Here is a 20,142-nt window from a genome sequence, read left to right as displayed (position 1 = left end):
TCAGCAACACGAGTGGCTCCCCCATGTAGCAATTACGTAGTCAGATATTTTAACAAGTATTTCCTAATTTTTTTTTTTTTTTTGAGACAGGGTCTCACTCCATTGCCCAGACTGGCTGGAGTGCAACAGTTAAAAGACAGTATTGAAAATTTCCAGCCAGCTAGGTCAAGATGACATGATTCCTTTTTTTTTTTTTTCATTTTGCAGCTCCTTCCATAAAGGGGTTTAACTACTTTAAATCAAATTTTAGTCTTTTTTTTTTTTTTTGAGACAGAGTCTTGCTCTGTTGCCCAGGCTGGAGTGCAGTGGCACGATCTCGGCTCACTGCAAGCTCCGCCTCCTAGGTTCACGCCATTCTCCTGCCTCAGCCTCCCGAGTAGCTGGGACTACAGGCACCCGCCACCACGCCCGACTAATTTTTTGTATTTTTAGTAGAGATGGGGTTTCACTGTGTTAGCCAGGATGGTCTTGTTCTCCTGAACTTGTGATCCGCCCACCTCGGCCTCCCGAAGTGCTGGGATTACAGGCGTGAGCCACCGTGCCCGGCCCATTATTTTTAAATAGTTAGAACATAGTGAATAAGCTATAATTGTAGACACTGAAAAACAAGACAAAGTGATCAAACTAATTATAGCATTGACAGGATGCAAAATGGAAGATGGAGGTAGATCTGAAAACAGCCACACAGGTGGAAATTCCAATTATAAATGGTTCTCTTTGAAATGTCAGTTTTACATAAATGCTCATCCAGCAGCATGTCATAAACCACAGGGTCAAAACAATTTCTTGTCATGTAAACATGGAGTTGGTAGCTAAAACTCAAATTTAGCAACAAATAATTGTTTTCATCGGACTCATAAGGTAACCTTAAATTGTTAGATGCTTTTAGGGCATTGGCTAATTTAGAATTGGCTGGTATTTTAACAGAACTTAATTTTTGCAGGCATTTAAAGATTTTCATGCATTATGTACCTGAAGTTTTTGTCTCCTAATTTTCTTTGAACCACACCTCTTCTCCTTATTATAAGAAAAACCTTCTTAGGGTAAGGGAAGCCCAAATTAACTGTCCTGAAATTTTGCATTATATTTAAACCATAATATTTTATTTACTTCTGTCAAACAAAATACTACTATTTGGGTTTTCATTTGTAGATTATTTAAAAAAAGCAATTGTTTTTCCTGTTAATTATCAATGCATTTACTATCACAAGGGTTAAAAAGATCACTTCAGGTGGTGGGGATGTTTCATGAAACACCACCGTGGGGAGTAGGTAGTGGGCAGGCAGAGTGACAATCAGCTTAATCTCCTTTCACCTAGCTGTTCTTTAGAAAACCAAAAATAAAAGTCAAATTGCTTTCAGTTTTCCAGAGTGAAAATGGAGGCACAAGAAGGATATTCAGATGTGCAAACAAATTGCTTCTTTTACATCCTTATAAAGTATTTTCTTTTTTTTTTTTTTTTGAGACAGAGTCTTGCTCTGCCACCATGCCCGGCCTCACAAAGTATTTTCTAAAATATAATTTGCTGTAGGGTTCATAGATGAGCACTTTTCACATTAGGTGATATGCAAACAAATCATTATTGGCTCAGCAGGAAACAGACTTTTTGTACACTCTAGTTAACATGAAGTTTTCCAATAAAACAAATGACAGCAGGAGGGGGTAGTGAGGAATCTAACCCTGTAATGTCCACCTAGAATCCAAGTAGGAAAAAATAAAGCTATTGAAATAAAGATAATTTAGTAGTATCCTATAGGTCACCAGTGATTTCCATAAAATGCTGCACAGATACAAACTCTTGAGTGTGTTACTTAGTTGCTAAAAAGAGAGCCTTGTTTGAGGCACAGCTGACTTGGAACATTAAAGAGCCTGGCTTCCCTTTCTGCTTTCCATTCTCCCAACAGAAACAAGGGTCTTCAAAGAATTGGGCAGTCTTACAGTTCACCTTGGGGTGTAGATGACTCTCCACTGTGGTGCTGGGCAATTTTATTGAACAGGTGGCTACTGGTGGTGATGGCTGAACCACTCATTAAACAAACTGCTCTAAATGGCCTCGGTATCAAGGTATGCTCTCTGTACCCTTAATCTGACTTTAATCCTGCAGAACCTCAGTCTTACCATGTTTAACAGCATTGCCATGTAGGATATGCCTTTATCCTACACTGTATATATAGTCTTTATGCAGAAGTATGTCTAACTGAAAAGTATAAAAATATAATGGTGGAAAACAAATGAATTAAAAAATGTATCATGGCTGATAGCCCAGGTAACTGCAGGTGAAATGTAGCCAGAAGTCAGAATCTTGGCGCAAAATCAAGTATAGTCTTACAGGCTGTGCCTTCAAATGGTTTAGTTTTATACCCTCTTAAGGCAGAACCAAAGTTCTCTTAATGTTTTGGCAAGTGTTTTTCTTCCTGGAGGATCATAAAAGTAGGCGGAAGAATCAGTCTAATGGCTTGTTGGCATGCTAAGGGAAGGATGTCAACTTGACATCCTTGGATGCTTGGTTAAAAACTAAGGTTAGTAGGTGAAGAAAAACAACAGAATAGTTTTTGGTTTTAAATTTGTACAAAGGCTACTTACTGAATACTGGAAAAAATGACAAAAGTGTTTTACCATCTTTGCATAAGAAAAAAATGATTTTCCTTTTGAAACTGTAGCTCAGGATTTAATCTTAAGTCATGTCATCATGTGGTAAAAACAATCTGGATTTTACAATAATTTATATAAAGCAAAAAAAGTCATAAAAATGCTAAATGATGCAGAGCTACAAATATGATGATACATGAGCAGAGGGGTCAAATCAGATTTTTACTCCAGGCAGGTGTTAAGTTTGTGAAAAGTGACGCAATTTGTTATACATTCAAATGCAAATTAGAACTAGCTGCCTTACGATGAGATTTCACTGTCATTTCTTAGCACCCTAATTTTTGTGGGTTCTGTAGGTTTCAAGTAACAGAAACTTACATCTATTTCCTGCAGCAAATTAAGGAGCAGATATTTTAATACGCTTTATGTAAATAGGATTCTGATCATTTTAGCTTTAGTTAACGCAACACACTTCCCTGGGCACAATCATGACCTCTCTGAGAACTGGAAAATAGTGCATAATTTAAAAAATCAGAGTGTAATGACATTCCCTGACAACTTCAAATAAGTTATGTGAGGAGGATGAACTATGGGTAGTCTAGACCACCAGTCATATTTGTCTAGTCGTAGAAACAGTGACAACTTAAAGATCTGCAAAGATCAGAGCAGAGCTGGCTGAAGGTGCAGCATTCTATACATGTCCTCATGGAGCTTCAGAAAGGTTATAAGATGACCCACTCATTCTGGTTGGCTGTGGCCATAGACAGACACCATAAATCCTGGGATGTGGTTAAATACTGGGGCAGGTCTGAGCTTGCTTATGATCCCCCGACTAACCCTGGAACAGATAATGATGAACTACACAGAATCCCACAGCTAGCTCTCTCTCTCTCTCTTTTTTTTTTTTTTACCTTTGAGAACCATCCATGAGATTAATACAATATTAATCAAATCTGACACAGCTGAGTGCTGGCTCACAGCTAACTATCTGGATATGGGGTTTTGTTGGCTCTTAGCTGACTGTTTGCATTATTTAATCAAATATTAATAAAGGTATAATTCACATGCAACCCTTGACAAAAAGAAAAAAAGGTTAATTTCTTATAACCAGCACAAACTGTTAACCTGTTAAGAAAAGCTCAACTGTTTCTGCATTTGAGGTGTATACACACATCATCTCTGTTTCTTTATAAACTGGAGCGTGAAAGGAGGAGGGGGACAAATGAGATAAAGCCATGAGCTAAACACTCAGCAGGCCCCACTCCTTATTCTCTGTGTGGGTGGCAGCATTAGTCAGAAAGTCACTCCTCTGCTGTGATGGTCATGACCTATTTGAACTTGTAGATCTTTAAGGATTTCCTTATTTATTCTGCCAGGTCTATGGTAGGTGCTTGTTTGTTTTCTTGGTGGAATGATTCATCAATGCTTCCTGAGAGGCTCAAACAGGATCACTGGCCAGATTCCAAAGAGAAACTGGGGACAAATTAGGACAAAATGAGAAAAGACAAAATTGTTCCATGTTATCCCTGAAAAAGAATGAGAAAGAATCCATGGGGCTATGACTGTACGTAGGTTTGCTAGTGATTGTCCTGGTATTAGCAGCCTGAGCAGAGTTTATTCCTTCTAGACTTGGACCAGATATCAGAGAGTATTTTTATTGAGTTTATTTAAATTTATTAAGCTTTGACTTTGTCAAGCATGGAGCTGGGCATATAAATTATCTCTGATCTTGAAAACAACTCTGCAATGTAGTTACTAGCAGCTCAATTTTATCGTTGAAGAAACTAAGGCTTAAAGAGACTTGTCCAAGAACATGCAGTAGTAAATGAAAGATTCAATGCCTTTGGTTCCAAAGCCTGTGTTTGCCCCACTACCTCTCCAAACTCCCATTTCTTCTTCCACCTCCATCCTATACTCCCAGTACCATACCCCAACACACACACAGGACCTAAGAAGTGGACTTACCTTCACTTTTGGCCTATATCTCAGGTAAAGTGTTCTTGTATACAAACTGAAAGAAAAGTGGGAGGGGGAAAGCTTTTCAGATTCATTTTTAATTCATGCAAACAGGCGTACTGACAACCTTAACCATAGGGCTTCTGCATGTACAAAGCAAAAACAACATGAGTATATATGCTTCATTTGTTCAGCAACTGTTTGTTTTGAGCATCTACTCAAAATATTCAGTAAACCATGCTGTAAATGGATGTGCTGTAATCTAGGCTTTGTTGTTCCATTTTATAGAGCACAAGCAGAGTACATTTAGCATAATTCTTTTTTGTTTTTTTTTTTGAGATGGAGTCTTGCTTTGTCACCCAGGCTGGAGTGCAGTGGTGGAATCTCGGCTCACTGCAACCTCTGCCTCCCAGGTTCAAGCAATTCTCCTGCCTCAGCCTCCTGAGTAGCTGGGATTACAGGTGCCTGCCATCACGTCCAGCTAATTTTTGTATTTTTAGTAGAGACGGGGTTTCACCATGTTGGTCAGGCTGGTCTCGAACCCCTGACCTCGTGATCCACCCGCCTCAGCCTCCCAAGGTGTTGGGATTACAGGCGTGAGCCACCGCGCCCGGCCATATTTAGCATAATTCTTAAGGGCCATAGGACTTTCAAAATAGAAAATGAGCACTGACTTCAACTTAAGGTCATCAGCTACATTAACTCCAAACAAGAGAGTCACAACCTGTCCTTTGAAGCTTTGAAGCCAGGCATTGACTCTCCTCTCTAGCTATGAAAATCCTAGATGGTATCTTCTTCCAATAGAAGCCTGTTTCATCTACATTGAAACTGTGTTGTTTAGTGTAACCACTTTCATCAATAATCTTAGCTAGATCTTCTGGATAACTTGCTGCAGCTTCACCTTGCACTTTTATGTTATGGAGATGGCTTCTTTCCTTAAGCCTCATGAACCAATCTCTGCTAGCTTCAAACTTTTCTTCTGCAGCGTCCTCACTTCTCTCAGCCTTCACAGAACTGAAGTGAGTTGGGGCCTTGATCTGGATTAGGCCTTGGCTTAAGGCAATGTTGTGGTTAGTCTGATCTTTTATACAGACTACTAGAAATTTCTACACATCAGAAATAAGGCTGTGTCACTTTCTCATTATTCATGTGTTCTCTGGAGTAGCACTTTTAATTTCCTTCAAGAACTTTGCCTTTGCCTTCACAACTTGGCCAACTGTTTGGCACAAGAGGCCTACCTTTTGGCCTATCTCAGCTTTCAACATACGTTCCTCACTAAGTTTAATCATTTCTAGCTTTTGATTTAAAGTGAGAGATGTGTAACTCTTCCTTTCACTTGAACACTTAGAGGCGTGTAGGGTTATTAATTGGCCTATTTTTAATTTTGCTTTCTCTTAGGGAGTAGGGTGGCTGGAGGAGAAGGAAAGGGACCGGGGAATGGCCAATTGGTGGAGCAGTCAAAACATACATTTATTGAGTTCACCGTCTTATATGTGCATGGTTTGTGGTGCCTCAAAACAATTACAATAGTAACATCAAAGATCACTGATCACAGGCCAGGCACCTTGGCTCACAACTGTAATCCCAGCACTCTGGGAGGCCGAGGTGGGATGATCACTTGAGGTCAGGAGTTTGAGACCAGCCTGACCAACATGGTGAAAGCCTGTCTCTACTAAAAGCACAAAAATTAGCCAGGCGTGGTGGTGGTGCATTGCCTGTAATCCCAGCTACTTGGGAGGCTGAGGCAGGAGAATCACTTGAACCCAGGAGATGGAGGTTGCAGTGAGCCAAGATCATGCCACTGCACTCCAGCTTGGGGGAGACTCTGTCTCCCAAAAAAAAAAAAAAAAAAAAGATCACTGATCACAGATCACCATAACAGATATAATAATAATAAAGTTTGAAATATTGTCAGAATTACAAAAATAAAACACAGAAACATGAAGTGAGCACAGGCTGCTGGAAAAATTGTCACCTATAAACTTGCTTAATGCAGGGCTGCCACAAACTTTCAACTTGTAAAAAACACAATACCTGAAAAGCACAAAAAAAGAAAAAGTTATGTATGCTTGTTTATTTCGAAATCAAGAAGTGTGATGTTTCATGTCTGTTCTTTTTCAATATTTATCTGGCTACCTGTGGCCTTTTGTGGTTCCATATGAATGTCTGTTAGAATTATTTTTCTATTTCTGTAAAAAAATGCCTTTGGAATTCTAAATGAGATTACATTGGATCTGTAGATGGCTTTGGGTAGTATGAACATTTTAACAACTTTGTCTTTTAATCCATGAACACAGGATGTCTTTTCATTTATTTGCATCTTGCTTAATTTCTTTTTTGAATATTTTGACCTAGTTAGAAGTCTGTTCTGTTTCTTCACAACTCACTCTTGGTAGGTTCTATGTTTCTAGGATATTGTCTATTTCTTCTAAGTCATCCAATTTGTTGGCATATAATTGTGGGATTCTTCTTATCTCTGTGGCAGCACTGTAATGTCTCTTCTTTTATTTCTGATTTTATTTATTTGAGTCTTCTCTCTCTTTTTTTGTTAGTCTAGCTAAGGTTTGTCAATTCTGGTGATCTTTCAGTACCCCAACTCTTAGTTTCACAGATTTTTAAAAATTTTTCTGTTTTGTTTATTTCTGCTCCATGTTATTTCTTTCCTTCTGCCAAATTTGGGCTTAATTTGTTCTTCTTTTCCTAGTTCTTTGAGGTGTAAAGTTTTGTTGAGATCTCTCTTCCTTTTAAATGTGGCATTAACTTCTATGAACTTCTCTTAGTACTGCTTTTGCTGCATCTGATAAGTTTTGGTATGTTGTATTTTTGTTTTCACTTGTCTCAAGGTATTTTCTAAGTTTTTGACTTCTTTGACCTAATGGTTGTTCAAGAGTGTACTATTTAATTTTCATGTTTGTGAATTTTCTAGTGTTTAAAAAATATTTACATCATCCTATTTAAAGAGTAAAGAAAAAAAAAAAAACTCTAGTACGAGGCTAAAAAAGTCTCTATTTCCTACCTGAAAAGGATGTGAAGATAGGAACCAAGGCCAGTTAAAATATGCCACCATGCATGAAATTGTGTGGTAATACCTATGATAGGTGGTACCTTCTTTCGAAAGTTCCTGTGTGGAGAGAGGGAGAAAATCACCATGTTAAATTTTAAAAATATTTAGCAACTAATGCTGACAGTCTTAGAGCATTTTGAAGTATCATTCTCAAAACAGCAGTTATTTAATTGCCTTAAGTTTCCTGTAGTCTGCCACATTGTTATCCAAAGTACATTCTGAGGAACAGTATTCAACAATGATAATTTATGGTCAATCTGTGTCATCTAAACCCTCAGCGACTTCTCTCTCTCATATCTTTTTGAAGCAAATCCCAGATACTATATCATTTTATTTCTAAATATTTAGTATGTATTTCTAAAATATGAAATCCTCCCTAAAACATAACCACATTTTCACACCTAAAAATAATACTCCCTTAATATCATAAAAGATTCAGTTACTGATTGAAGTTCCAAATTTCTCATACTTTATTTTTTTAAATAGTTGGTTTGTTTGAATCAGAATCCAAAAAGTGCCAACACATTGTATCTGGTTGGATATATCTAAGTCTCTTAATCTATATGTTCCTCTTCCCTCTTTTTTTCTGCCTTTGCAAATTTTTTTTTTTTTTTTTTTTGAGACGGAGTCTTGCTCTGTTGCCCAGGCTGGAGTACGGTAGCACGATCTTGGCTCACTGCAACCTCCACCTCCCCAGTTCAAGCAATTCTGCCTCAGCCTCCCAAGTAGCTGGGATTACAGGCACACGTCACCACGCCCAGCTAATTTTTGTATTTTTAGTAGAGACAGGGTTTCACCATGTTGGTCAGGCTGGTCTTGAACTCCTGACCTCAAGTGATCAGCCCCCTTGGCCTCCCAGAGTGCTGAGATTACAGGCATGACCCACCACGCCTGGCTGTGCCTCTGCAATTTATCTGTCGAAGAGACCAGGTCATTCATTCTGTAGATTTCTCACAGTCTGAATTTTGTTGATTGCCTTCCTGTAGTACTGTTCAGTACCTTCCTCTGTTCTCTGTTTATGCAAAATTTTTAGTTCACAGGATTTAGAGTTGGAATGACCCATCTGTTTAACCTATTCAGCATACTCATTTCATGGAAAAGAGGGCCAGAAAGACAGTGTCTTAATGACAGACTAGAATCCAGAGACCTAAGTCTAAGATTCAAACTCCTGTCAATATATGATTGCTGACAAGATGGTAAAAGGAACACTTGCTTTTTTAGAAAATAACATTAAGCACATGAAAGTGTATATTTATATACATATATTTCATATGCTTATTACAAATCAGTCTTCTTTATTCAATGAAACAGATCAGGCAGGTTTCAAAGGAATAGTCAACATTTGATTAACTATACAGTTCTGTGATGCCCACACACACAAAACCCAAACTCTACAGAGGTTATGAAATAGTCTCAGGTCCAAAATTTTAGGTAATTTAAACAGGTATTCCAATAACCTAACTTTATTATAGTGTACACATCTTTTAAATATCAACAATAGTAAAAATTCATTTCAGGGCACTACTATTTCTATATGTTTATAAAATTCTCTACTTAATGCTTCCAAAAATATTTCTGAAGGAATGAAAATATATCTTACCTCAGTGACTCACAAAATATGTTATCTATATTCCAAAATAAAAATCCCAATAAAAATATACCCAATGATGTATAACCCAGTCCTCTAAGCCATGGATAAACCCTGTGGGGGGAAAAAAGAAAAGCAAAATAAAATTTTCTCAAGTCATGTCACAATCAGAAATTGAAGCCATCACTTTCTTCCTTTTTTATAAGGGCTGAGATCTCACTATGTTGCCCAGGCTGGAGTGCAGTGGCTATTCACAGGTGTGATCATTGTACATTCCAGCCTCAAATTTCTGTGCTCAAGGGGATCCTCCCATCTCAGTCTCCTGAATAGCTGGGAATACAGACATGTGCTACCACGCCTGGCTAGAAGACATCACTTTCATGAGAAGGAAAAGTTTTTGTTTATAGTAAAAGCAGACCTGTCAAGTTTTCTAATAATTTGCCTACTATATGTAGCCATTAAAAGGTGCTGAGAAATAAGCCACTAGACTTTAATAAATGTATTGGGAAAGTACCTGATAACTTTTTTGGTCCTATGGAAAAGGCAGGGGGATAGTGGATTAGCTATCAATGTAGGTTGAGTCATATGCTCCATGTAAGGCAATGTAGTTACACATACAAAGAAACACACATTCATTCATTAAATCACTTAATAATATATATGGAGTGCTTACTGTGCACCAGGCATTGTTCTAAGCACTTGGGAAGGTAGTGGTCAATAGGTAAAGTTTTTGTTCTCAAAGAATTTACAGTATAGTTGGGGGAGGTAAACAATTAAATATATAATTATAATTGCTTTGAAGAAAAATAAGGCCTGATAAAGAGAGAGTGATATGGAGGTATTGTGGATGGGTGTGCATGCACACACATACCACACACAAAATGTTCAAATAATCCCTGTGAGGCAGGTATTACTATTTTTACTTCACTGATGAGAAAATTGAAGCTTGGTGAGGTACTGAAAATAGTATCAGCTTACCTATGTTTTATAGCTTCAGTGAGGTATAACTGACTTACATTTAAACTATTAAATATATTTAAAGTGTCTATCTGATCAGTACATCTGTATATACCCATGAAACCACCACCACAATCAAGATATCCACCACCTCCAAAAGCTCAATTTGCATTTTTTAGAATGCTATATAAATGGAATCATACCATATATACCCCTGATTGTATAGCTTCTTTCATTTGACATAATTCTTTGAGATTCATCTATGTTACTATGTTATCAATACTTCATTTCCTTTTATTGCTGAGTAGGTACTCCCTTGTGTGGTCACAGCACAATTTGATTCTCTGTCCAAATGTGGGTTTCCAGTTTTTGACTGTTACAAATAAAGCAGCTATGAACATTCACAAATAACACTTTATATAGACATATGTTTTCATTTTTCTTGGGTAAATAGCTAGGAGAAGAATGGCTGGATTGTATGGCAGGTGAATATTTAATTTTTCAAGATACTGCTACACTGTTTTCCTAAGAGACTGTACCATTTTACATTCCCACCAGGCATGTATAAATGTTCCAAATGTTCCACATCTTCATCAGCAGTTGAAGTCAGTCTTTTTCATTTTAGCTGTTTTAGTAGGTGTGTAGTGGTATCTCATTGTGGTTTTAATTTGCATTTTCCTAATGACTAATGTTTTTGAGCATCTTTCATGTAGTTATTTACTACCCATACATCTTCTTTGATACGTTGTTGTTTGCCTTCTTATTATTCAGTTGTAAGAATTCTTTCTATATTTTACATGTAGGTCCTTTGTTGGATATATATTTTGCAAGTAGTTTCTCCAAGTCTGTGGCTTGCCTTTTATTTTCTGAATACTATATTTTGAAGAACAAAAGTTTGAAATTTTGATGAAGTTCAGTTTGTCAATTTTTTTCCTATAGTTTGTGCTTTTTATTAATAAATCTTTGCCGAACCCAAAATATCTCCTATATTTTCTTTTAGAAGTTCTATAATCTTAGTTTTTACAGTCAGAGATATAATTTACATTTGGAAATAGAATTCACTTCTATTTAATTTTTATATTGGTGTCAGGTTGAAATTCATTTTTTTTGTCCTAAGAATATTCCTTTGTTCCAGCACAATTTGTTGAAAAGATTATCTTTCTCCACTGAATTACCTTGACGTATTTGTTGAAAATCAGGTCAGTATGGGTGTGTGGGTCTATTTTTGGATGTTCTATTGATTTATATTTCATTATTACCACCAATACAGCATTGTCTTAGTAGCAGCATAGAGTAAGTCAAGTCATGCAAGCCCTCTAACTTTGTTCCTTTTCAAAAACTGTTTTGGCTATTCGCAATCTTTTGCATCCCCATGTTAATGTCAGAATCAGTTTCTCCATTTTTACCAAAAAGCCTGCAGAACCTACAAATCAGGATTGGAGAACTGGCATCTTAACAATATTGAAGTTTCTAATCCACTGAATGGTGTATCTGTCTATTTGTCTAGCTCTTCAATTTCTCTCAACAAAAAAACTGTACAGTGTAGTTTTCAATGTACAGATCTTGCATATTTTGTTAAATTTAATCCTTAAACATTTATTGTATTTTGATGTTATTGTAAATTATACTTTACAAATTTTACTAATAGTTCACTGCTAGAACAGAGAAATAATGATTTTGAATATGGGCTAGAATCTTGTGACTCTGCTAAATTTCACTTATTGCTTCTAACAGCTTTTTTTTTTTCTTTTTTTTTTTTTTGAGATGGAGTCTTGCTCTGTTGCCAGGCTAGAGTGCAGTGGCTCAATCTTGGCTCACTGCAACCTCTACCTCCCAGGTTCAAGCGATTCTCTTGCCTCAGCCTCCCAAGTAGCTGGGACTACAGGCATGCGCCACCATGCCCAGCTAGTTTTTGTATTTTTAGTAGAGATAGGGTTTCACGATGTTGGCCAGGATGGTCTCGATCTCTTGACCTCGTGATCCGCCCGCCTCGGCCTGCCAAAGTGCTGGGATTTCATGCATGAGCCACCACACCCAGCCCTCTAACAGCTTTTTTTTATACATGTCCTGTGATATTTTCTATAAATGATCATGTCATTTGCAAGTAAAATGTTGGGTAGGATTTCCACCAGTATAATGTTGAATAGAAGTAATTATATATTCTAGTTTTATTCTTGATTTTTAAAGGGATTAAAAAAATACATGTCATGACTAGGTGTTTTATATGCTACAGAATTTATAGGTTAAGAAAGTTCTCTTCTATTACTAGTTTGTAAAGGGTTTTGTTTTGTTTTAGAACATAAATAGGTGTTGAATTTTATGGAATGCTTTAGTCTAAATCTTGGTATCATTTAATTTTTCTCCTTTTAATTTTTTTTCTGATTTTCTAAAGACTGGTCTGCCTCTGTCCTTTATTTTTTAAATATGAATGGCAATAATAAATTTTTCAATTTTTTTTTTTTACTTAACTGTAAATATTGGCATATAAGTGAACGTAAAAGGTGATTAGTTTAAAAATGATCAGGAAAGCACAAACCTGGCAATATATGGAAAAGGCATTATTACCACTGTTTGATGAAGGTTCTCAAGAGAAGATGAGCTTAAAAGAGTCACAGTCTGGCTTCAGCTTTTCAGAGTTTATCATAGCCCCCATTTGAGGAAGGCAAGAATGAGTCCCAAGAAACATAGGCCTCAACACAGTGAAGGCTTCTGGCAGTGTGGGCCAGGTACTGAAATATGACAGGAATATGATCAGTGGGGGTAGGGTGCTGTTTTCTGCTTCTAAACTTACTTACCATGGCCAATCTTCAGCTCTCAGGGGCAGTTCAAAGCAAAACTCTTCTGTGGGGTAAAATGAATGTCTTTGGTTATCCAGGTAGCAGGGCGGGAAGGGGAGAGCAAGAACATCAGCACATGATCCATGCAAGGCTAAGGGGACTTACTACCCATATAGTATCAGGTGCAAGAGTGTAGAATACAGAAGGTACTCAATATATGTCTCTCTGTATCTCTCTCTCTCTATCACACTGCTTTATTCTGGACTGCCTGCCTGTCTAGCATACAGCTGTCATCTGAGAAATCCCTTTCCGTCACCTGCACCTTAGGAACTGCCTTCACCTCTCTCTTTCATTGGATCTCCTGTCTTGTATCCCACGCACTCCTCCTTTTTGTAGTACTCTCATTTTGGTGACGCACATCTTTCAGTAGGTTCTTGAGCAATATTTAATGGGATGTAAGTTTTTTGAGATCTTGGAATGTATGAAAATATATTTTTCTCTGTATTTTACTGATAGTTTGGCTGCTTGTAGAATTCTAGCTTAGAAATACTTTTCCTTTAGAAATTTGAGGGCATTGGTCTCCTAGTTTCAAGGTTGCTTTGGCAAGCCCAAAGCCATTCTGATTCCTGATCCTTTGTATATATTCCTGCCTCTCAACTTATATACTTCTGGAATCCTTCCTTGTTCTAGAACTCTGAAACTGGCATAAGTCTATTTCCATCCACTGTGCTGGGTATCCAGTGGGCTCTTTCAGCCTAATAACTCATGCCCATCAATTATATAATGTTTTCTTGAATTATTTTGGTAATTGCCTCTCTTCCATTTTCTCTATTCTCTGCCTCTGTCTCCTTTTTGACATGGTTCTTCTATTCTGGCTCAACATTATCTATTCAGTAATATTGCTATTGAGTCTATTCTATCTGCCATTTCTTTTTTTTTTTTTGTCCTATACTCAGAGTGGCTTCTTTAACTGTGTCTTTTAAACACTTCAATTCAGCTTTTCATTTTATAATTTTTTAAAAAATTAGACAGAAAGTCTTGCTTTGTTGCCCAGGCTAGAGTGCAGTGGTGCGATCATAGCTCACTGTAACCTCAAACTCCAGGGCTCAAGTAATCCTCCCACCTCAGCCTCTCGAGTAGTTAGGACTACAAGAGCATGCCACCATGCCAAAGTAGTTACTATTATTATTATTTCTGGTAGAGACAGGGTCTCACAATGTTGCCTACTGGTCTCAAACTCCTGGCCTCAAATGATCCTCCCACCTTGGCCTCCCAAAGTGCTGGGATTATAGGTGTGAGCTACTACACTTGGCTCATATTTTTAATTTTTAAGATTTTTAAAATTCTCTGAATGTTCATTAAAAAATACCATCCTATTTTTGATTCATAGGCACGATATATCGCTAGGAATATTAATGAATTAATGATATTTATTGTTTATGAAGCTTTCTTCCTTCTGCATAAGTTGGTTCCTCCTTCCCTTATTATTTGTTTTGGCCTCCATCTATCATATTGGATTCATTCATCATGTGTGACACGTTGCCTCATTTTTAATAATCTAAAAAGGGAGACTAAAAAGGTGATCATAAAAGCCCTAAGCATGTGGTTAGGTCTTTGGACTAGTAACCTTCACTGTAGGGCTATTTTGCTGGGACAGATATTGAGGAAATCCCCAGTATCAGTATTTTTAGGTCTTTTAGGCCGACCATATTCCCTAAAAGAAGACTCTCATTTTTTTTTGCCTAGAGTTCTTTGCAGTCAGCACTCAGAATGTATAACCTCACCCAATTTCCCTGATTTCAGTATGCTATTCACATGCTCAATTGTGCCTGGCAGAATTTAGTGTAGACATGTTGTTTACCCTTTCCAGAGAACAAACCTTCAGACTTCTGTAATTACTCAGTGCTATGAAATGGATGAGGGGATCTGCTTTTAACCAATTCTCCTTATTTTAGATCTCTCTTCTATCTCCTTTTCCAAACTGCCTGTTACTGCTAATGCCTAATACTTGAGAAAATTCTGTGATGTAAACCGAAGGTTCCTGGCTCAGAATTTGTCTTTCATGGGCCTGTTAAGGCAGTTAGCAGTACAGTAGTCCATCTATGTTCCAGCTTCTAACATTTTATTGAGTCTCCTCCTTGTGGGCTTATTTCTTTTAAGTAAATTTCTTTGTTGTAGTTTTAGTGGAGTTTCAGAAGGGAGCAAAATTAGATACCTAGTGATCTTCAGTATTGTGTTTCTGTTTTGCCTTTCATTAATTTCGGCCCCTTATTTCCATTCTTCATTTCTCTTCAGGTGTACTCTGTTGATCTGTTTTCTAATTGTTAAAAAAATTTTTTTAAAGGGGCAATGCTAATCTCTGTATTGTTCCAGTTTTAGTATATGTGCTACCAAAGCGAGCTTTGTTTTCTAATTCTTGAAATTGAATGCTTAGTTATTTTTCAGCCTATTTCTAATGTAAACATCTAATGTTATAAATTTCCCTCAAAGAACCACTTTACCTATATCCTGCTTAGATTTGTAGAATTTTCATTATGATTCCATTCTAAGTATTTTAAAATTTCCATTATGATTTCTTTTTTTACTCATGAGTATTTAGACATGTGGTTTTAGGTTTCTAAAAATGTGGGCCATTTTGACTAATTGTTTTGTTTTGTTTAAACTAATTACACTGTAGTCAGAGAACACCTGTGCATGATACCAGTTTATTTTATTTTATTTTTTGAGACTGAGTGTCGCTCTGTTGCCCAGGTTGGAGTGCAGTGGTGCGATCTCAGTTCACTGTAACCTCTGCCTCCCGGGTTCAAGCGATTCTCCTGCCTCAGCCTCCCAAGTAGCTGGGATTACAGGCACCCACAACCATGCCTGGCTAATTTTTGTATTTTTAGTAGAGACGGGGTTTCACCACGCTGGCCAGGTTGGTCTCAAACTCCTGACCTCAAGTGATCCACCCACCTCAGCCTCCCAAAGTGCTGGGATTATAGGCATGAGCCACTGTGCCTGGCCAATGATACCAATTCTTTAAAGCAGGGGTCCCCAACCCCGGGGCCATGGACTGGTACTGGTCTGTGGCCTGTTAGGAACCAGGCTGCACAGCAGGTGAATGGTGGGCAATGAGCATTATTGCCTGAGCTCTGCCTCCTGTCAGATCAGTGGTGACATTAGATTCTCACAGGAGCACGAACCTTATCATGAACTGCACATGCAAGGGATCTAGGTTGTGCACTCCTTATGAGAATCTAATGCCTGAAGATCTGTCACTATCTCCCATCACCCTCAGATGGGACCGTCTAGTTGCAGGAAAACAAGCTCAGGACTCCCACTGATTCTACATTATGTTGAGTTGTAGAATTATTTCATTATATATTACAATGTAATAGTAACAGAAATAAAGTGCACAATAAATGTAATTCTCTTGAATCATCCCGAAACCATCCCCCAACCCCAGTCCGTGGAAGAATTGTCTTTAATGAAACCAGTCCCTGGTGCCAAAATGGTTGGAGACTATTGCTTTAAAGTTTGTTGAACCTTGCTCTAAAGCTAATAATATCGAGTAGAATTAATAATTATTCTATGCATGCTTGAGAAAGGTGTACATGTTTTAAATGTTAAGAGTACAAGATCATTTTCTTATTGTGTTACTCAAATTTTATCTATATCCGCATTTATATTTTTTTTGTCTGAGTTACTGTGTTAAAGTATCTCAGCATGATGGAGCATTATCTATTTATCTTTGTAAATTTTGTCAATTTTTGCTTAAAAATTTCCATATCAGTTTAGAATTGCCATTTCTTTCTGGTAAATTGAATCTTATTACTAATCTAGTGAATGCAATTGTTTTAAATGATGCCTTAACTTTTTGTTTGTTATTAAAAGTTCTAGTCCAACTTTCTTTTGGATTCAGTTTTTAGAATCTTATTTACTCCTCCCTGTTTCTGAAAGATATTATAAAGTCAATTACCATTTTTAGTGGTTAGGAAAAATGCTTATGTAAACATGAAAACTAATCATTGAATGTATTCTCTTCCCAAGTAACAAGTTTCTTGACTTAGAAACTATGTAACTTTGATTATCCCCTTCCATTGTACATGTTATTTTGTCCATTTGTTCCACTTTGTATATTTTTATTTTCTCAAATGACACATTATTTTAAGCAGTCACAATATTTTGTTCAAATATTCCCATTGGTTTATCATTTTTTTCTCCTTTATTTTTCTTTCTTGCATCTCAGCTCTTCTGCCTAAAGAGTATCTCTTAAAAAGTCTTCTAGTGAGGTGTATTGGCAAACTCTCTCCATTTTTGTTTGTTTCAAATTATCTTTATCTTACCCTTGTTCTTGAAAGATATTTGGGTATAGAATTCTAAGCTGATGGTTAATTTCTCTCAGTACTTTAAAGATAACAGTCCATATGTGTTCTGGCTTCCATGGTTGCTGTTGGTAAGTCTGCAGACCAACAGTTATTCCTTTGTTGGTAATATGCGTTTTTTTTTTTTTTAATCTTTGAATGCTTTTAAGATCTTTGTCTTTGGCTTTCAGCATCTTCAGTATGCTTTTTCTACAGTTATCAACGAAGATTCAATTGTAGATAATAGTAACAACTAGATTGTAAACAGAAAAGAATTTAATACTTTCAATTTCAACAGAAATTCTGAATGAGCAAGTCACAGGCTTTTCAGGAATGACTGACGAACACTACCACAGAAAAATCTTGCCAAAGGAACTTTTTTCTTTGTCACAATTAGGAATCTAGAGAATTGGGAAGCCTCTGGACCAACTTCTGCACCCAGCATCAAACTACCTCAGTATAATTCACAGATCAGGAAGCTGCCATCAGACCTGTTTGCACCAGTCATGATGCATACCCTAGATCCACACCAGTAAATGGATGTGTTACATACTACCACTTCTCTTCCCTCACTTAACTGGTTCTGAATTCAAGCCTCATGTTAATACATGTGATTGGCAGAACCTGCAAAGTTCTGTAGGTTGGAATCTTACCTGCAAAAGAAATATGGGAAATAAAGCTTTTAACCTTTTGGCATCTGTAGTACTGGAAGGCACACTAGAAGGAGGTTGGAACCATGCTAATCTATCACATCTGCCACACCTGGGAAAGATTTCCATTTATTTGTCTTGCTTGGAATTTCTTGTTTTTGAAGCTTTGTCCTTTGTCAGTTCTAGAGAATTCTCATCTATTATCCCTTTGAATACCTCTTCTTTTCTCATTTTTGCTATTCTCTCATTTTGGAAATGCAATTAAATGTTATTTCTCTGGGATGTTATCGGGCTTATTTCTTTAGGTTATCTTCCAGTTCACTAATTTTAACTTCAGCTGTGTTAGTGTATTTTTTACTTATCAATTTTTTTATTTCAATGATTTTATTTTATTTTTCTTTTCTTTTTTCTTCTTTTTGAGATGGAGTCTCATTCTATCACCCAGACTAGAGTGCAGTGACTGATCTTGGCTTACTGCAACCTCCACCTCCCAGGCTCAAGTGATTCTTCTGCCTCAGCCTCCCAAGTAGCTGGGATTACAGGCACCCACCACCACACCTGGCTAATATTTGCATTTTTAGTACAGATGGGATTTCACCATGTTGGCCAGGCTGGTCTCGAACTTCTGACTTCAAGTGATCTGCCTGCCTTGGCCTCCCAAAGTGTTGAGATTAAAGGCCTGAGCCACCGCACCAGGCCGATTTTATTTTTAATGTCAGAAGTTCTTTGATTCTCTTTCATATCTTGATTTTCATTTTTGATAATCTCCTGTGCCTTGGTCTCATTTTTGATTTCTCTTTTATTTTATTAAATATTTTCTAAATTGTTACTTTGTATTTCAGCATCTGATTTGAGGGAGGTTATTTGTTTTTCCTGACTTTTGTTTATGGTGGCTTATTCCTTCCCGTGGTTTTAGAATTATTGATTATGTACACGTTTGATCTCCATCTACAGAAATCCAGAGGGGCCTCCATTAAGAATACATTTCTTTACAAATTCTTAGGGGAGTCATTTTTCCTACCTAAAACTGAGGCTGAAAGACAAGTTGCCTTGTCAGTTCTTTCTATTGGAGAGCAAATTTTTTCTAGCCTAGCCCTTCACTGACAATATACCTCTTTAATGGTCCTGGCTTTATTTGTATATGTGTGTGTATGGTGATGAGGAAATAGTTCCAGTTGCTGGTCTGAAACATACCAAAAACTTTGCCTTCTGTTTTGTGGCTATTCAAACCTAAGGCTCTGGTTTCGTGATATCTTCAAATGCCTTGAAGTTTACCACAATCTCTCTCTCTCTCTTTTTTTGTTGAGACAGGGTCTCACTCTGTTGCCCAGGCTGGAGTGCAGTGGTGTGATAATGACTCACTGCAGCCTTGACTCCCTGGGCTCAATCAATCCTCCTGCCTCAGCCTGCTGAGTAGCTGGGACTAAAGGTATGTGCCACCACACCTACCTAATTTATTAATTTTTTTTGTAGAAGTGGGTTCTTTCTTCTTTGCCAGGCTGGTCTTGAATGGCTGGGCTCAAGCACTCCTCCCACTGTAGTCTCCCAAAGTATTAAGATTACATGTGTGAGCCACTGTGCCTGGCCAGTTGACCATGATCTAAGTACTCATTTGTCACTGTAGTTTGCAGCTCCTTCTTTGGATTTGATGCCCCCTCCAGATCTCATGTTGAGATGTAATCACCAGTGTTCCAAGTGGGGCCTGGTGGGAGGTGTTTGAGTCATGGGGGTGCTCTCTCATGGCTTGGTTCTGTCCTTGCGGTAGTGAGTGAGTTCTTAAGAGATATGGTTGTTTAAAGTGTGCGGCACCTCCCCTACTCTCTCTTGCTCCTGCTTTTGCCATGTGGCATGTCTGCTCCCCTTTGCCTTCTGCCATGATTGTAAGCTTCCTGAGGCCTCCCCAGAAGCCAAGCAGATGCCACACCATGCTTTCTGTAAAGCCTAAAAAATTGTCAGCCAATTAAACTTCTTTATAAGTTACCTAGTCTCCAGTATTTCTTTATAGCAATGCAATAATGGCCTAATACAGATACTTTGGATTGTTATTATTTGGAGACAGGGTCTTGCTCTGTTGCTCAGGCTGGAGTGCAGTGGTACAGTCGTGGCTCAATGCAGCCTCAGTGTCCTGGGCTCAAGTGATTCTCCCATCTCAGCCTCCCAAGTAGCTAGGACTATAGGCATGCATCACTACACCTGGCTAATTTTTAAATTTCTT

General features: G+C 37.6%; 1 protein-coding gene across 3 annotated transcripts in view; it reads right to left on the bottom strand.

Moving 5' to 3' along the window:
- Window positions 1–691: 691 nt before the first annotated feature.
- ACER3 (alkaline ceramidase 3) overlaps window positions 692–20,142 on the bottom strand; it is a 163,331-nt gene continuing 143,880 nt past the window's right edge. For all 3 annotated transcript variants that reach the window (XM_032166983.2, XM_058446689.1, XM_058446688.1), the window contains exons 8-11: window positions 9,210–9,311; window positions 7,562–7,666; window positions 4,555–4,600; window positions 692–4,062 (exon numbers count right to left, since the gene is read on the bottom strand). In XM_032166983.2, coding sequence (XP_032022874.1) covers window positions 4,009–4,062; window positions 4,555–4,600; window positions 7,562–7,666; window positions 9,210–9,311 — 307 coding nt within the window. In that variant the 3' untranslated portion in view covers window positions 692–4,008. The remainder of the gene's footprint in view (window positions 4,063–4,554; window positions 4,601–7,561; window positions 7,667–9,209; window positions 9,312–20,142) is intronic.

Source organism: Hylobates moloch, unplaced genomic scaffold, assembly GCF_009828535.3.
Source record: "Hylobates moloch isolate HMO894 unplaced genomic scaffold, HMol_V3 SCAFFOLD_11, whole genome shotgun sequence".
Classification (NCBI taxonomy): domain Eukaryota; kingdom Metazoa; phylum Chordata; class Mammalia; order Primates; family Hylobatidae; genus Hylobates; species Hylobates moloch.
Note: the sequence above shows the minus strand (reverse complement) of the source record. Positions and strands in the feature narration are given on the sequence as shown.